This window comes from Carcharhinus amblyrhynchos, unplaced genomic scaffold (assembly GCF_965287045.1).
Source record: "Carcharhinus amblyrhynchos unplaced genomic scaffold, sCarAmb.v2.hapA scaffold_37, whole genome shotgun sequence".
In the NCBI taxonomy this organism is placed as follows: Eukaryota; Metazoa; Chordata; class Chondrichthyes; order Carcharhiniformes; family Carcharhinidae; genus Carcharhinus; species Carcharhinus amblyrhynchos.
In genome coordinates, this window is record NW_027649778.1 from 3,902,135 (window position 1) to 3,919,510 (window position 17,376).

Genomic DNA, 17,376 nt, shown 5'->3' on the forward strand with positions numbered 1-17,376 from the left:
CATACAGCACAACATATTCAAAACAGAGAATTTTATTTCTTCCTCCCCAGCAGTATGGTAGTTTTTAAAACCTTTGGCACATAACGAATTGTCAAGGATATTCTTGTAGTTCTTCTTAAAACAGTCCCGGGTTTTGTGTTGCACAATTTCAGATTAGCGACCTTCTCTGTGACAATGTCCTCCATCACTGGCCTTATGCCATGCAGATACTTCACATACATGTCATCCTGCAGCACCAAGAGGCTACGTGGCTCAAGGAGAAGAGACAGAAAGTAACGGTTCTCCTCAGTCTGAGGAAAATAAACCTGGAAAATGGTAGGGAAGGAGTTATGCAAGGTCTCATTTGGAGAAAACTTAATTTATTTTCCCAAATGTTTCTCTCCGATCTTCTTCCATTTCTAAAACATTGACTTTCTCTTTGATATATTTCTGGCACCACTGACAGTCATCCCGTTTTTCATCCAAGCAGTCAATATTCATGTATGAGACAGGATGTTGACTTAACAGGTTAAATCATTTCAACAGGGATTGCAAATAGAAATCAGAGGCAACAACTTCAGCTGAATGAGGAATGCAATTGGAGGTCTACCTGATCTGCAGGCTCAGTTGTTCGCTGAATAAATTAACATGAACCACTGGCTGAGCTAAGAAGGGAAAGCTAACAGGTGAGGAAAGCTGGCAGGTGATCTTCAAAGAATCGCCCCATTCGATAAAGAAAATTCGACTTGCACGAATTTTGGTGGTTTTAAAAGATTGCAACCTTGGAAGACAATGCATACTAACTATTCTAATATGGTAAACAACCCAGCCAAATCCAATCCTAATCTCATCTAAATTGGCACACGTACCCATTAGGAACCACTGCAGTGATCAGAGTAAATTGATGCTAATTGAAATATCTCTTAGAATCAAGTAGTTCAGTATGAAGCCACTAAGTTCTTAATTTTTAATTAAAACAAATAAATATATATGATCTGATAAATATTGCTCACTTAATATGACAGTGCAATTGTTAATCAACAACCTATGTAGCTCTGAACATCTTCCCATTACAATTGGCCTCAGTAACTCTAGGCACACAACAGAACATAATTTGGATTCTTGTACTTGATTGTCACCCAAATCTAATTGCCTTTGAGAAAGGGATAAGTGTTGTTAGGTCAGTAGTTTCAGGATTTCTAAGGAATGATGAAGCAATGACAATATATTCCCAAACAGGGTGATACTTGACTTGGAAGTGAATTTGTTCCCATGAACCTGATACTCTTGTTCTTCTAAGTGGTAGAGGTTCCAAATGACATGCTATTGGACTCTAACCATGTGAGCTATCTCTCCTCATTCTTCTTGGCCTTTCTACAGCCTTTGACTTGGTTCACCACATCGTTTTCCTCCAACACTTCTCCTCCATTATCCAACTGGATATTTATCTATCGTTCTAGCTAGAGAATTTCAACAATGGTTTATCCTCCTACTGGGCTATTAGCACTGAAGTGCCCTGAAGATCGATCCTTGATCCCTGCTATTTGTCATTTATGAGCTGCTCCTCAGCAACACTATTCAAAAGTGATGACAGGCCCTTTTGCACACGGACACCCAATTTAGCTTAGCACCACCCCGCTCAATCCTTTCATGGTCTCTAATTTGTCAAGCTGCTCGTCTGATAGCAGGTATTGGATGGAAATTTCCTCTAATTATATATTGGAAAGACTGAAGCCAGTGTCTTCACTCCCCACCACAAACTTAATTTTTTAGCCACTGACTCCATCCCTTTCTCTGGGCACTGTTAGGCTGAACTACTGTTTATAACCTTGGTATCCTTGCCCTGATGAGCTTTTGTCATCAAGACTGTTTACTTGCACTTCAATTCATTGGCCAGCTCAGTCCTTGCTGAAATCTTCATCAAGTGGCTCTCAAGCAAGGCACTGGATAGCATGACAGCCCTAAGTTAATGCAAAGTATTGGCAACAGCTTACTCTTGAAACAATGCAACTTGGAGGAGGATTCAGGAAGGCAGCTGTTGAACATCATACCCAGAAAGAAAAGGAAACAGCGTTGTGGTAATGCCACTGGGCTAGTGATCCAGAGACCTCAGCTAATCCTTTTGGGACACCAGTTCAAATGTTTATATTGCAGTTGGTGGAATTTAAATTCTATTAATTAAAAAATCTGCAAATGTAAACTAGTCCATGGTGACATGAAACTATCATTAATTGTTGTAAAAACCATCTGGTTCACTAATGTCCTTTGGGAAAGAAATCTGCCATCATCACCTGGTCTGGCCTACATGTGACTCCAGAGCTACAGCAATGTATTGACTCTCTCTGGAAAGGCCTATCTAGCCACTCAGTTCAAGGGCAATTAGGGAAGGGAAAACAGCATATTTCTGTTATTGTTCAACAACAAGATTTCTTCCTGTTTTACAAAATCAATTGAAGGAGAGTTTGAAGAACATTTTTCATGTTGAGAGTTATTAGAATTTGGAATGCTTTACCACTATTGGCTACCAAGTTAGAGATTACAACATAATTTAAAATGTAACTGAATAAATACCCGAAAGAATGCAGCAAAATGCCAGAGAAATAGATTGCTCCATTTGTAGGGCTGGAACCAATATTGACAAGATGGGCTGAGTGAGTTTTCTGTATTGCCAATTTTATAATTAAAGAAATGCTGTAAATGGTACTTTCATTGTTAATTTTAGGGTCGGCACAATGGTTAGCACTGCATTCCCACAGCACCAAGGACCCAGGTTCAATTCCGGCCTTGGGTGACTGTGTGGAATTTGCACCTTCTCCCCGTGTCTGCATGGGTTTCCTCCAGGTGTTCCGGTTTCCTCCCACAGTCCAAAGATGTGCAGGTTAGGTGAACTGGCCGTGCTAATTGCCCCTTAGTAACCCAGGATGTATAGGTTGGGACGATTAGCAGTATAGATAACTTGGTAGAGTTACCAAGACACAATGGGAGAGTCGCTGCAGACTCAATGGGCCGAACGGGTTCTTTCTGCACTCTATGATTTTCCTTTTAGACAATTCTAAGAACTGAGTGATTCGATCCTTGCCATACCTCTGTGGCACGTATGCGATCTGGCTGATATCTTGTCATTATATATGCGTTAATTACTCTGCTGTCACATATGAACCGTGAGAGCTGAATGGTAGGTTGACTTTACTCATAAAGTTTCCATACATGTATTGTTTTCATTTTCCAGGCAGGGCTTTCCCTGTCCTAGACAGCATTAAGCTGAGGCCAGCAATGATTGCTACTCTGTCAAGATGGCTGAAAATTCACCCATCTAGTAACAAGATGATGACTACATTGCAAGGGCCACGTATCAGTAATTATACCATCAGAGGTATCTAGGAGAACTCTTCCTCTACAGGAACTTTAGTAACTCCTATGCCATTTGCTGGATCATGTTGCACAACTGCCTCCAACATCATTCCTGTCATAAGATCAAATTAATGGGAAATGGCATAAGAAAGAACAAAACTGTCTTTGTAGTTTTTTAAAAACATGTCCACAATGTATAAGTGAGGACTAGATTACTAACCTCTTTCTCTTCATCCTCTTTCTCAATGGGGCGGTAGAAATCTAATAGAGTTTGAGATCCAAGATTGATTGTGGTTACTGTTGGAAAGTATAAAGGCCCGTCCTCATGAGGCTATAAAGACAAGAGACTGATTTCACTCAAAAGCTTGGTAACTTTAACTAGAATTGTTACATTCACCTGTTTTTTCCTTCATTTAGGGTACATCTTAAATTTTTAGCAAAAGTTACAATGGTATGAAGAGCAGGGTGAAGGAAAGGAGGGTGAGAGTGAGAAACAAAGAGAAACAAATAATTATTATTGAATTACACCAATACCATTATTCCTTCACCAGGGTTGTACTCATTCACCAACACATGATTAGCAACTTTTCCTTCAAAAAGTCCCAAGGATGAGATTTTCTTGGCATACTTGTCCAGCCAGTCAGGCAGTCTCTCAGTAAGCATTCCCTTTGAGTGAGGTAAACCACCTGCAGGATATCAGGAAAACTGAGTAAATATAAACACAACTGTGCCAATTTCAATTCCAATTTTCTTTTCTTCCCCTCATTCTCTCAAGACACTGACTCCCCCACAGGTTGACTCTTAGAACACTGCTACATTGTCACTGATCTTAGATCACAAATTGAAAGAGGGAAATTTGTAAGACAGGGATTTTGAATCTCAGAGGAGCTCAAAGGACAGTGAATGTTGAAAAAACTCCATATCACCTCTCACAGAGGAACAAAGCAATTAGGAGCAACAGTAGGCAATTCAGCCCTTTGAGCCAGCTCTGCCATTCTCTATGATCATGGCTGATCTGCATCTCATCCTAACCCCACTTCCCTGACTTTTCCCCATCGCCCTTTATCCCGCTTTTGGTCAAATATTTATTCATCTATTTCCTGATCCACTGATTCATTCTGCATCCACTGCACTCTGAGACAATGAGTTCTATAGATTCACAACCCTCTGTGAGAAGCAGCTTCTCCTTATCTCTGTCTTGAACCTCTCCCCTCTTACTCTACAACTATGACCTGTTGTCCTACAGTGTTCTAGAATGGGGAACGTTTCGTTAACATTTACTTTATCAATCCTGTTGAGTATTTTATATACCTCACTATCAAAGCTCACACATAGAGAAACTTGGGGAAGGTATCAGAGGCTGCTGGCCCAGATATCCCAGTATCAGCTTCCAGGATAGAACATTTAAAGTACAATTTTATTTTGAAATCCACACATTTGCAATCAATGTATATCCCTATGTTACTTGTACAATGTTGTTTCAAAAGCTTCAATGCAAAGACAGTAGTACATCTTGTTAGCTTTAATAGGGGATATTGCATCACCCTCCCCCCACCTTGTATATAAAATCGGGATGGGGTTTCTGCATAATGGCTTCATCACTCAGATCTGCACTCACCCCAGTTCTGCAGTCTCCTTCCTGACAACTGAGTCCATTTGGGTTTGGGTGAGTTGTAAACCTGTAAAATCACACATGAGGAACAATCAAAAACCACAACTTTCTCAACTAGTCAAGACATCCAAATAATTTGAGACCAACTGTATCACAACACCAAAAAATCGAGATGATGCACCTATTTGTAGTAACAAGGTTATGGATCAAGTGCTGGCAAGTGGGATTAGGTGGGTAAGTCAGGGCATTTCCTGCATCGGTGCAGACTCAATGGGCTGAAGGGCCTCTTCTGCATTGTAGTACTCTATGATTCTATTTTTCTTTAGATCCACTAAAACCTGTCTCAAAAATTCCATGCCACCCTTCCACCTAGGGAGACAGGTTTCTTCACAGTTCTCAGGCTACTTCAGGTAAGGTGGAGCTGAACTTTTACCTGGGCACAACCTCAAAACAGGAATGAGGTTTGTGGGTCATTTATTAGCCTGAACATGTAATTGATGCAATTTTGTTACATTGTTTATTATGGGTTAAAAAATAGCAAATTACTGCAGAATGACTTAAAAAATAAATTTTACCTCCAGTCTCGCTAGAGACCATGCAAGATCAGTACCAAGGACGATATTTATCAACAAATTGTGTTTCTTTCTGGATCAATTCATTTGGTTTCTATGAGGTATCGAAGTTGTGAACATAATTTTTTGGCTAGTGCAAATTTGGCTGATCTCAGCACTCTGACAATGGGGGAACTGCAATAGCCTGAGAACCTTTAATTTCCCAGAACATCTGCTAGGAAAGGCATGTACAATACCAAGTGAAAACAGCCCTCAAAGGTTAAAGGCCTGCAACACTGGTCTTACACATGACGAATAACCACTAATGTCAAGTGCTAGTGGGAATCCTCAGCCTTTGCATCTAATCATAGAATCCTACAGTGCAGGAGGAGGCTACTCAGCCCATCGAGTCTGCACTGACCACAATTCCACCCAAGCCCTATCCCCGTAACCCTAGCCAGTCCCCCTGACACTAAGGGGCAATTTAGCATGGCCAATACACCTTACCTGCACATCTTTGCACGTGGGAGGAAACCCATGTAGACACAGGGGGAATGTGCAAACTCCACACAGAGTAACTCAAGCCAGGAATCGAACCCAGGTCCCTGGTGCTGTGAGATGGCAGTGCTAACCACTGTGCCACCATGCTGCCCCGTGCAGTCAAATAAAACTGTTGTTATCAAGAGGTCTCTCTGCATTTACTCTCCAAATCAATTATTGTGATGAAGCATGGTAAAGCACTGCTGCTTCACAGCTCCAAGGACCTGCGTCGATTCCTGGCTTGGGTCACTGTCTGTGTGGAGTTTGCATGTTCTCCCTGTGTCTGCGTGGGTTTCCTCCGGGTGCTCCAGTTTCCTCCCACAGTCCAAAGATGTGCAGTCAGGCTGATTGGCTACGCTAAAAATTGTCCTTTAGTGTCCTGAGATGTGTAGCTTAGAGGGATAAGCAGTTAAATATGTAGGGATATGGGGGTAGGGCCTGGGTGGGATTGTGGTCAGTGCAGATTCAATGGGCCAAATGGCCTCTTCCTGCACTGTAGGGTTTCTATGATTCTTCGAATTAAAGTGCAGTCACATACCTGCTGTAGAAGGTAATTTTCTTCTGAAGCAGTGATAAAGTTGGGGATGTAATACACAGTAGCTGGAGCCTAAAGAAGGATCCAAAACAATACCTCAATTTAATTAGCACGAGACACAGGTTACCAGAACATTAGCTTGACTGCATTAAGTAATACACAAACTCCCCACACATATTTAGATATTTATTTTCTACACTAATAAATGAAGCATACAGTCAAAATGATTTAACAGAGAATGATGGAAACAATAACAAGCTTGAATTGAACTAGTCTCCCTATACGCCTCAATGGGTTAGTACTTCAGTTTGGCTAATGTTGACATAACTAATACTGGCTAGTGGTTAAATCATAGGGTATGTCAATAAAAGAAATCATAGGATCTGGGTAGCATTACAGGGTTGGGGTGGCACAGTGACTAGCACTACTGCCTCACAGTGCCAGGAACTCGAGTTCAATTCCCAGCCTGGGTCACTGCCTGTATGGAGTCTGCACATTCTCCCCATGTCTGCATGGGTTTCCTCCCACTGTCTGAAAGACATGCTGGTTAGGTGCATTGGCTGTGCTAAGTTCTCCCCCAGTGTACCTGAACAAGCGCAGGAGTGTGGCGATGAGGAGAATTTCACAGTAATTGCAATGCAGTGTTAGTGTAAGCTTTATTTGTGACACTAATAAACTCTAAAGTTGCTCGTTTTTGGTTACTCTGAGAAGATAGCGGTCAGCACTGTGTTTGAATGACTACAATCTGTACATTAATCAAGCTCCCATGACAGTGATTTTGTTGTCATTCAAATCAGTACACTTTTCCTCTCAAATAAGAACAAAGAACAAAAACAGCCCGGGAAACAGGCCCTTCAGCCCAACGAGCCCGCGCCGCCACTTTAACATTACCAGTCCACCCTCCACCCATGACCCTTATCTCTTGTTTATGGCATTCCACATTGAGGGAAACTAATTTAGGGACAATTTATTACCTCCAATCAGCCTAATAGCACATCTTTGGAGTGCGGGAGGAAACCGGAGCACCCGGAGAAAACCTACACAAGCACGGGGAGAATGCACAAACTCCCACAGACACTGGCCCAAATCCATGTGTCTGCACAGCAAACAGTGGTAGTCACTGAGCTGTCGTGTTGCCCAGCACCTGGTCCAGTTTAAACACACACTAACGACATGAAGCATTAGGCTACTCTTGAACATTCAAGAGCAGCCTAAGTACGACCCATCGTGTGTATGCCCCTCGTTGGACAAGGCAGACCGACTTAAAAACTGTGAATGAAAAGAGAAAAACATTATCATACCACATCCTTTTACATTACCAGGGACGTCCCAATGCTAATGAACCTTATTTAAAACAAGCTCCTTTATCCTCCCATCTCCAACCCACTCATGTGCCTGTCTAAGTTACTCTTAAACTCCAGCGTGCCTGCCTCCACCACCTTACTTGGCAGAGCATTCCATACCCCCACTACCCTCTGTGTGAAAAACCTCCCTCTAATATCTGTGTTATACCTCTCCCCCTCACCTTAAGTCCATGGCCCCTTGTCCTATATGTCTCTATCATAGGAAATAGCTTACCTCTGTTTACTCTATCTATACCCTTCATAATCTTATATACCTCTATTAGATCCCCCCTCAGTCGCCGTCTTTCAAGGGAAAAGAGCTCCAATTTCTTCAATCTTTCCTCATAACCCAGTCCTTCCATACCAGGAAACATCCTGGTAAACCTCCTCTGCACTCTCTCCAGAGTCTCCACGTCCTTCCGGTAGTAAGGCGATCAGAACTGGACGCAGTACTCTCAATGCGGCCTAACCAACGTTCTATACAACTGCAACATTAGACTCCAGCTTATACTCTATACCCCTTCCTATAAAGGCTAACATACCATAGGCTTTCTTCACAACCTTCTCCACTTGTACTGCCACCTTCAAAGACTTGTGCACTTGCACCCCCAGGTCTCGCTGCGTTTCTATACTCTTTATAGGCTTACCCTTTATCATATAACTCCCCCCTACATTATTCTGGCCAAAATGCATCACCTCACATTTATCCGGATTAAACTCCATTTGCCATATATCTGCCCATTATACCAGCCTATCAATATCCCGTTGTACTGCCAGACACTGCTCCTCACTGCCCACCAATCCAGCCGTCTTAGTGTCATCTGCAAATTTGCTGATCACACCACTTACTCCCTCTTCCAAGTCATTTATATATACTACAAAGAGATGAAGTCCCAGTACTGAGCCCTGCGGCACACCACTCGTCATGATGTGGATATGCCGGTGTTGGACTGGGGTAAACACAGTAAAAAGTCTGACAACACCAGGTTTAAGTCCAACCTATTTATTTGATTGTTGCTCGACAATCACCAGGCAAGACTGTTCCCTTCCTGTTGGCGAACACTTCAGTGGTCATGGGCATTCAGCCTCTGACCTTTGGGTAAGCATTCTCCAAGGCGGCCTTCATGACACACGTCAGCGCAGAGTCGCTGAGCAGAGACTGATAGCCAAGTTCCGCACACATGAGGACAGTCTCAACAGGGATCTTGGGTTCATGTCGCACTATCTATAACCCCTGTGACTTGCCTGGGTTTGCAAAACCTCACTTACTGTACTGTCTGGAGACAATACACATCTCGTTAACCTGTGATCAGTGCTCCTTCCACTCACATTGTCGGCCATTTTAGGACTTGAACAGCAGGTTAGGTGTAAAGATTTGCATTCTGATCAGTAATCTGTAAACTGTCTGTGCTTTATATGCTCTGTCTGAGGCCAGAACGCTCCATTCACCTGAAGAAGAGGGAAACCTCGAAAGCTAGTGAGTTTACTATCAAATAAATCGGTTGGACTTAAACCTAGTGTTGTCAGACTTTTTACTGTGCACACCACTAGTGACAGACCTCCAGCTAGAAAAGGACCCCTCCACTACTACTCTCTGTCTCCTCTTAGCAAGCCAGTTCTCAACTCATCTAGATACCTGGCCTTGTATCCCATGAGCCTTAATCTTTTCTACCAACCTACCATGAGGGACTTTGTCAAACGCCTTACTGAAATATATTCCTTTTTAAGGTACTCATTGCTAAGTGGAGGTCAGACACTCCCCTGCAAAAGGGAAGAAAAGAGAGAATCACACAACCCTTTCAGTTGTAAAACAGAAGGAGGTATGATCTTGCCTCTACCAGTTTCCCTTATATTAGTTTGACGGGGCACAGAACAATACTGAACTGCATCCCGTACATTCAGCTGGACCATGGACTTGAGGCTAAATGCAAATGATATGGTAAACTTATTGAGACCAACATATGTAGAGGCTGTGAATGCCCCTTACTCTCTCACCCATACACTAACCTGATCCACGTAGTGAGGCTTCAACTCACGAGGCTTACAGTTCTGAGCGTCCATGCCAAGTTCAAACCAATGACGTGGATGTCCCTTCTTCTACATTGCTCAAGGTCATGAACAGCTACACTGTGGCTTTATAAAAATAAAAGAAACATTAGAAGATGAGATTAGGAACCAATTAAACATATTTAGATAATCTCCTAATTTCAAAACAGGTCAAAAAGTCTCGCAAATCCCTTTTAGGATATTTGTTGCTTCATTGGGTGGAATTTTACCGGCATGTCTGCCCAACGTTTACACGATCCTGCCCGAGGCCAATGAAGAATGCTGTTCTCCAAGACGAGCCTGTCCCTGGAATTGGGGCGGGCGTGCCAGTAAAATTCCAGCCATTATGTTTACTCCTAAAGGCAATTACATGTACTCAATGCAAGAGGAGTTCCACAAATCTCATTGTGGAGCCCATTAATACGACTGTGTTTAGCTAATAGGGGGAAGTACAATGAAATGCAAACCATAGTTAAAGACTTTGGTCTTATTTTGCAGGAAGCACTCACCCATATAGTTAGCTCTCCCACACACAATTGTCACACTGCTTCAAACAGCTAGGAGCTCTCCAAAAAGTGCATTTTCCTTTATATATGAAAGTGCACCAACACACCCCTTTCCAGAGGCCTGTCAAATATCAACTTAAAGCTCTTTTCCCTGGACCTGTTAAGGTAGCTGATTCCAGCTCAAGTTGGGGTTAATTACAAGGACAGACTGAAGAGACCATAAGACATTGGAGCAGAGTTAAGTCCCATCGAGTCTGCTCCACCATTCAATCATGGCTGACATTTTTCTCATCCCCATTCTCCTGCCTTTTCCCCATAACTCCTGATTATTCATTAGTTTTATTAATTAGGTTTTATTTTAGGGTTATTAATCCTGAATTTAGGGTTCTTTTGATTACACACTACAGCAAAGAAGATCATAAGAGATAAACATATTTAAAATTATCTGGGGTTTTTAAGGTTGCTCAGTTAAGGGTATAACATTAAGTAAAAACAAATGAAGTATTTTGAGCAAACTGTTAGGATATGGAATGTCTCATCAAAAGTGGCAGAAGCAGAATTCATAACAGACACTAAGTAGATAAATAATTGAAAACAAACATTTAAAAGGCCAGTGTTAATGGGATCAGATGAATTGGCACAGGTACAATAGGCAGAATGACTATTTCTATTCAGAAAAATCAATGAATTAAGTTTTAGCAATCTGAGCTAATGAGAAAAATACACTGCTGACCATCATCTAGTGATCTCTGATGGAAAGCCCCTTAAATATATTGATCAGAGAATCCAGTTCCTGTGTAACGTTCCCACTGAATGTCAACTTGGATTTATACTACTGACGAAAATAATTACAATTTGGGGACTCACATTATGTCATTCTGGTGATGTAAAATGGTACGGTCCACCCCAATTAGATAGTCAAAGACCATTATAAAATCAAACATTTAAGCAAAATATTCAAGAAAGAAGTTATATCATCCAGAGTTTTTCAGATGAGATGTTAGACTGAGGCCCTGCCTGCTGGCCGTAAAATACATTACTTGGAAAATATAGCAACATTATCCTGCTGCCCAACCAATACTGCAGATGCTTGAATTTGAAACAAAAACAGAAGATGCTGGAAAATCTCAGCAGGTCTGACAGTATTGACTGAGTGAGAATAGAGCTAATGTTTCTAGTCAGGACGACCGTTCATCAGGGCTCAATATCTCATTTACTGTTTGTATATTCACTTATGCACAAATTGGCTGCCACATTTGCATATAGCAGCAAATTCAGTTTAAATAATTCATTGGCAGGCTCGGAGTTTAACACCGTGGTCTTGAGTTAAAATTAGTCTTTGGGTAGAGCGTTAGTTATGGATTAGTATTTAGCATGTCTCACCAACTTTTACAGATGCACCATAGAAAGCATTCTTTCTGGTTGTATCACTGCTTGGTATGGCTCCTACTCTGCACAAAACCGCAAGAAACTACAAAAGGTCATGAATGTAGTCTAACCCATCATACAAACCAGCCTCCCATCCATTAACTCTGTCTGCACTTCCCACTGCCTCAGCAAGGCAGCCAGTATAATTAAGGACCCAGACATTCTCTCTTCCACCTTCTTCCTTCAGGAAAAAGACACAAAAGTTTGAGGCCACGTACCAATTGATTCAAGAACAGCTTCTTCCCTGCTGCTGTCAGACTATTGAACAGACCTACCTTGCATTAAGTTGATTTTTCTCTATATCCTAGCTATGACTGTAACACTACATTCTGCACTCTCTCCTTTCCTTCTCTATGAACGGTATGCTTTGTCTATATAGTGCACAAGAAACAGTGCTTTTCACTGTATGTCAATACATGTGACAATAATAAATCAAATCAGATCAGATGCTAAGTCTTCCTTTCATTTTTTTTCTAAAAAAAAATACTTCCCAGAATTGTCATAAAGGAAGTTCATGAATTGGTCATTTAAGGAACATGAGCCCAGAGCTTTCAAATAGCAGCAATGATGGCTGACTCCAAAATTCCAACACATGCTTCTTTGCAGTCTTCCGAACCCAGCTTTCACAGTGATGACCTGTTCTCATCCCTCCCCCTCTCCCAACCTTTTTTAAAATTTCTCTACTCCATGGTTTACCATTTTATTTGATTTATTACTGTCACACGTATCAGGATACAGTGAAAAGTCTTGTTTCTTGTACACTACACAGACAAAGCATGCCGTTCATAGAGCACATGGAAAGGAGAGGGTGCAGGATAGTGTTGCAGTTACAGATAAGGTGAAGAGAAAGATCAGCTTAATATATGATAGGTCCATTCAAAAGTCTGATAGCAGCAGGGAAGAAGCTGTTCTTGAGTCACTGGTATGTATTTTCAGACTTGTGTATCTTTTTCCCAACTGGAAATGGAAGAATGTCCGGGGTACATGGGGTTCTTAATTATGCTGGTTGCTTTGCTAAGGCAGCGGGAAGTATAGACAGAGTCAATGGATGGAAGGCTGGTTTGCATGATGGGCTGGGCTACGTTCATAACCCTTTGTAGTTTCTTGTGGTCTTAAACAGAGCAGGATCAATAAACAGGCTGTGATGAATCTGCTGCATCTATAAAAACTGGTGACAATCATAGTGGACATGCCAAATTTTCTTAGCTTTTTGAGAAAGTAGAGGTGTTGGTGGGCTTTCTTAACTATAGCGTCAGCATGGAGGGACCAGGGCAGGTTGCTCATGGTCTGGACACTTAGAAACTTGGAGCTCTTGATTATGGGCTGAAGAGACTAATCCAAGACAGACAGATTCTAGCAGATAGAAACACAGAAATTCTACAGTGCAGAAGTAGACCATTTGGTCCATTGAGTCTGTACCGACCACAATCTCACCCAGCCCCTATCCCCACAGCCCCACTTATTTATCCTGCTAATCCCCCTTGCACTAATAGGCAATTTAGCATGGCCAAACACCCTAACCTGCACATCTTTGGACTGTGGGAGGAAACCAGAGCACTGGGAGGAAACCCACACAGACACAGGGAGAATGTGCAAACTCCACACAAACAGTCATCTAAGCCAGGAATCGAACCTGGGCCCCTGGCGTTGTGAGGCAGCAGTGCTAACCACTGTGCCGCCCCATAATAAAGATGTTTGGGTGGATAGTTAGCTTTGACATTTACTTAACCAATATTTTCATATTTTTCTCAAGACTTTCTTTTAGTCAAAGGGTGCAGAGGAGATTTATCAGGATGTTGCCTGTATGATGGGAAGGTCTTATAAGGAAAGCTGAGGGGCTTGGAGGTTGTTTTCGTTAGAGAGAAGGTTAAGAGGTGACTTAATAAAGGCATATGATCAGAGGATTAGATATGGTTATAGTGAGAGCCTTTTTCCTCGGATGGTGATGGCTAGCACAAGGGTACATAGCTTTAAATTGAGGGGTGATAGATATAGGACAGATGTCAGACGTAGGTTCTTTACTCAGAGTAGTAAGAGCGTGGAATGCCCTGGCTGCAACAGTAGTGGATTTGCCAACATTAAGGCCATTTAAATAGTCATTGGATAAACATATGGATGATATTGGAATAGTGTAGGTTAGATGCGCTTTAGATTGGTTTTCACAGGTCAGCGCAACATTGAGGGTGAAGGGCCTGTACTGCGTTGTAATGTTCTATGTGACAATAATAAATCAGATCAGACTGAGGGAAACAGGGACATGTTGCATCATGTTTTTCTTGGGTCTAAACGTGTCAGCGCCCCTGGTACAATGACGGTTAGTGCTAAATGTATACAATCCTCAGATAACAACAATGTACAGAAAAAAATTACAAAACCTTCCTTCGGAATGCTAATAAACAAACCCAAATATTGCTACACTTACTATACCAGGCACCTTGTCTCCACCAATACACTGCCCCAGTGTTATATAGTGACAGATCCGTCCCCACCAGTACTGTACCCCAGTGTAAAACAGTGACAGACCCATTCCCACCAGTACTCTGCCCCAGTGTTATATAGTGACAAACCCGTCCCCACCAGTACTGTACGCCAGTGTTATACAGTGACAAACCCATCCCCACCAGTAGTGTACTCCAGTGTTATACAGTGACAGACCAGTCCCCACCAGTACTGTACCCCGGTGTTATACAGTGACAGACCAGTCCCCACCAGTACTGTACTCCAGTGCTATACAGTGAGACTAGTCCCCACCAGTACTGTACCCCAGTGTTATACAGTGACAGACCCATTCCCACCAGTACTCTGCCCCAGTGTTATACTGTGACAGACCCGTCCCCACCAGTACTGTACGCCAGTGTTGTACAGTGACAGACTGGTCCCCACCAGTACTGTACTCTAGTGTTATACAGTGACAGACCCATTCCCACCAGTACTCTGCCCCAGTGTTACACAGTGACAGACCCATCCCCACCATTTCTGTACACCAATGTTATACAGTGACAAACCCGTCCCCACCAGTACTGTACTCTAGTGTTATACAGTGACAGACTGGTCCCCACCAGTACTGTACCCCAGTGTTACAGTGACAGACCCGTCCCCACCAGCACTGTACACCAATGTTATAGAGTGACAAACCTGTCCCCACCAGTACTGTACTTTAGTGTTATACAATTAAAGACTGGTCCCCACCAGTACTGTACCCCAGTGTTATACAGTGACACACTGGTCCCCACCAGTACTGTACACCAGTGTTATACAGTGACAAACCCGTCCACCAGTACTGTACTCTAGTGTTATACAGTGACAGACTGGTCCTCACCAGTACTGTACCTATACAGTGACAGACTGGTCCCCACCAGTACTGTACCTATACAGTGACAGACTGAACCCCACCAGTACTGTACACCAGTGTTATACAGTGACAGACTGGTCCCCATCAGTATTGTACCCATAGTGACAGACTGGTCCCCACCAGTACTGTACCCCAGTGTTATACAGCGACAGACCCATCCCCACCAGCACTGTACACCAGTGTTATACAGTGACAAACCCGTACCCACCAGTACTGTACTCTAGTGTTATACAGTGACAGACTGGCCCCAACCAGTACTGTACCCCAGTGTTACAGTGACAAACCCGTCTCCACCAGTACTGTACACCAGTGTTATACAGTGACAAACCCGTCCCCACCAGTACTGTACTCTAGTGTTATACAGTGACAGACTGGTCCCCACCAGTACTGTACCTATACAGTGACAGACTGATCCCCACCAGTACTGTACACCAGTGTTATACAGTGACAGACTGGTCCCCATCAGTATTGTACCCATAGTGACAGACTGGTCCCCACCAGTACTGTACCCCAGTGTTATACAGCGACAGACCCATCCCCACCAGCACTGTACACCAGTGTTATACAGTGACAAACCCGTCCCCACCAGTACTGTACTCTAGTGTTATACAGTGACAGACTGGTCCCCACCAGTATTGTACCCAAACAGTGACAGACTGGCCCCAACCAGTACTGTATCCCATTGTTACAGTGACAAACTCGTCCCCACCAGTACTGTACTCTAGTGTTTACAGTGACAGACAGGTCCCCACCAGTTTTGTACCCCAGTGTTACAGTGATAAACCCGTCCCCACCAGTACTGTATCCCAGTCTTACAGTGACAAACCCGTCCCCACCAGTATTGTACTCTAGTGTTTACAGTGACAGACTGGTCCCCACCAGTACTGTACCCCAGTGTTATACAGCGACAGGCCCGCCCCCCACCTGCTGATGGGCGGGCCGGCGCTGATCATTCAAAATCCAACGGCCGCAACACCGGGGCTAAGAAAGCGCGGGAAAAAGGCCAGCCCTGATTGGAAGGAACAGCTGGCACATGCGACGGTATTCAAACCCCAACGGCCGGAGCGCGATTAGGAGGGGGAAAGAGGGGGCGCTCTGAGGAGCTGCCAACATATGCAGGAGGCGTGTCCAGGAATGCAGAAGCCAGGCGAAGACCGAAGGGCACCACTTCGGCAAGTTTAAAACCTACTCCCAAATTCAGTCCTCAAAAGACGCGGTTAAAAATATTCCAATATTGCCAATCCCCCACCTGTGTAAAAATCCCTAACGTACACGGGTAATTTATATTTGAAACGGTTCCCAACACCGACCGGAGACACTCACAAGCCTCCCCTTGGCAACTCTGAGAAACAAGCGCAGATTTAAAAGACAGAAATGAAAAAAAGACCGACTTCAGAACAGGTCGGTTGCCGCATTGAGGCGGCAAAGCTGCGGGGTGGTGGGCAGGCGGCGTCAATGCTCTTGATTGACATAAGATCTGGCCAATTAATGGCAGGACAGCGTCTCCTGGCAACGGGTTAGCCAATGAGAGACGGTCCGGTGGGCGGGACCTAAACATTTGCCCCTCCTCGACTGTCCTGAAAGGGAAAAGGCATCAAGAGCAAACCGAGCTGGCAGTTGAATCCCACTGCTGCCCCATAGCTAGGCTGAAAAGTAGATTGCAATTACACCTACCAGTTCAATAGAGGTTCCCACTTGCAGAACTGCAAGCTAATTTTAGAACTTAGAAAAAGTACCGCACGAACAGGCCTTTCGGCCCACTAGTTGCGCCAAACATCTCTACCTACTAGGCTTACCTATAACTCTGTATCTTACTAGAGTTTTATCACTTTTGGATTTTAAGCAGGCGTTTGATAAAATGTACAAATGATTCATAGAATCCCGACGGCGGCCATTCAGCCCATTAACCCTGCACCAATAATAATCCCATACAGGCCTTATTGCCATAACCTCACCTGCTAATCCCCCGACGCTAAAGGCCAATTTACCATGGCCAATCAGTCAAACTCGTACATTTTGAATAGATTTACCTTGCATTAAGTTGATCTTTCTCTGCACCCCAGCTAATACTGTTCACTCTCTCTCTTTTCCTTCTCTATGTATAAGAACATAAGAAATAGGAGCAGGAGTAGG

At 43.3% G+C, this 17,376-nt stretch overlaps 1 protein-coding gene across 4 annotated transcripts; it reads right to left on the reverse strand.

The window, feature by feature from the left end:
- Window positions 1-11: 11 nt before the first annotated feature.
- Window positions 12-16,697, reverse strand: alkbh6 (alkB homolog 6, nucleotide demethylase). 4 transcript variants are annotated; one of them, XM_080218334.1, is made up of 7 exons: window positions 16,635-16,697; window positions 9,919-10,044; window positions 6,572-6,640; window positions 4,949-5,009; window positions 3,865-4,016; window positions 3,551-3,661; window positions 12-305 (listed from the first exon to the last, which is right to left on the reverse strand). In XM_080218334.1, the coding sequence occupies exons 2-7, from the start codon at window positions 9,970-9,972 to the stop codon at window positions 33-35; spliced, it is 720 nt and encodes a 239-aa protein (XP_080074460.1). In that variant the 5' UTR covers window positions 9,973-10,044; window positions 16,635-16,697; the 3' UTR covers window positions 12-32. The 4 variants fall into 4 exon arrangements, with proteins under 4 accessions (XP_080074460.1, XP_080074458.1, XP_080074459.1 ...); XM_080218332.1 differs by having other exon boundaries at window positions 16,567-16,689; XM_080218333.1 differs by having other exon boundaries at window positions 16,516-16,689.
- Window positions 16,698-17,376: the final 679 nt, after the last annotated feature.

Excerpts from the sequence above, each read along its gene's own strand:
- alkbh6 (XM_080218334.1), bottom strand. The coding sequence starts at position 9,972 with ATGGACGCTCAGAACTGTAAGCCTCGTGAGTTGAAGCCTCACTACGTG. Across the intron at positions 6,641-9,918 it reads AGCCTCACTACGTGGATCAG|GCTCCAGCTACTGTGTATTA; the intron begins GTTAGTGTATGG and ends ATCCTTCTTTAG. Across the intron at positions 3,662-3,864 it reads ACCCTGGTGAAGGAATAATG|CCTCATGAGGACGGGCCTTT; the intron begins GTATTGGTGTAA and ends TTGTCTTTATAG.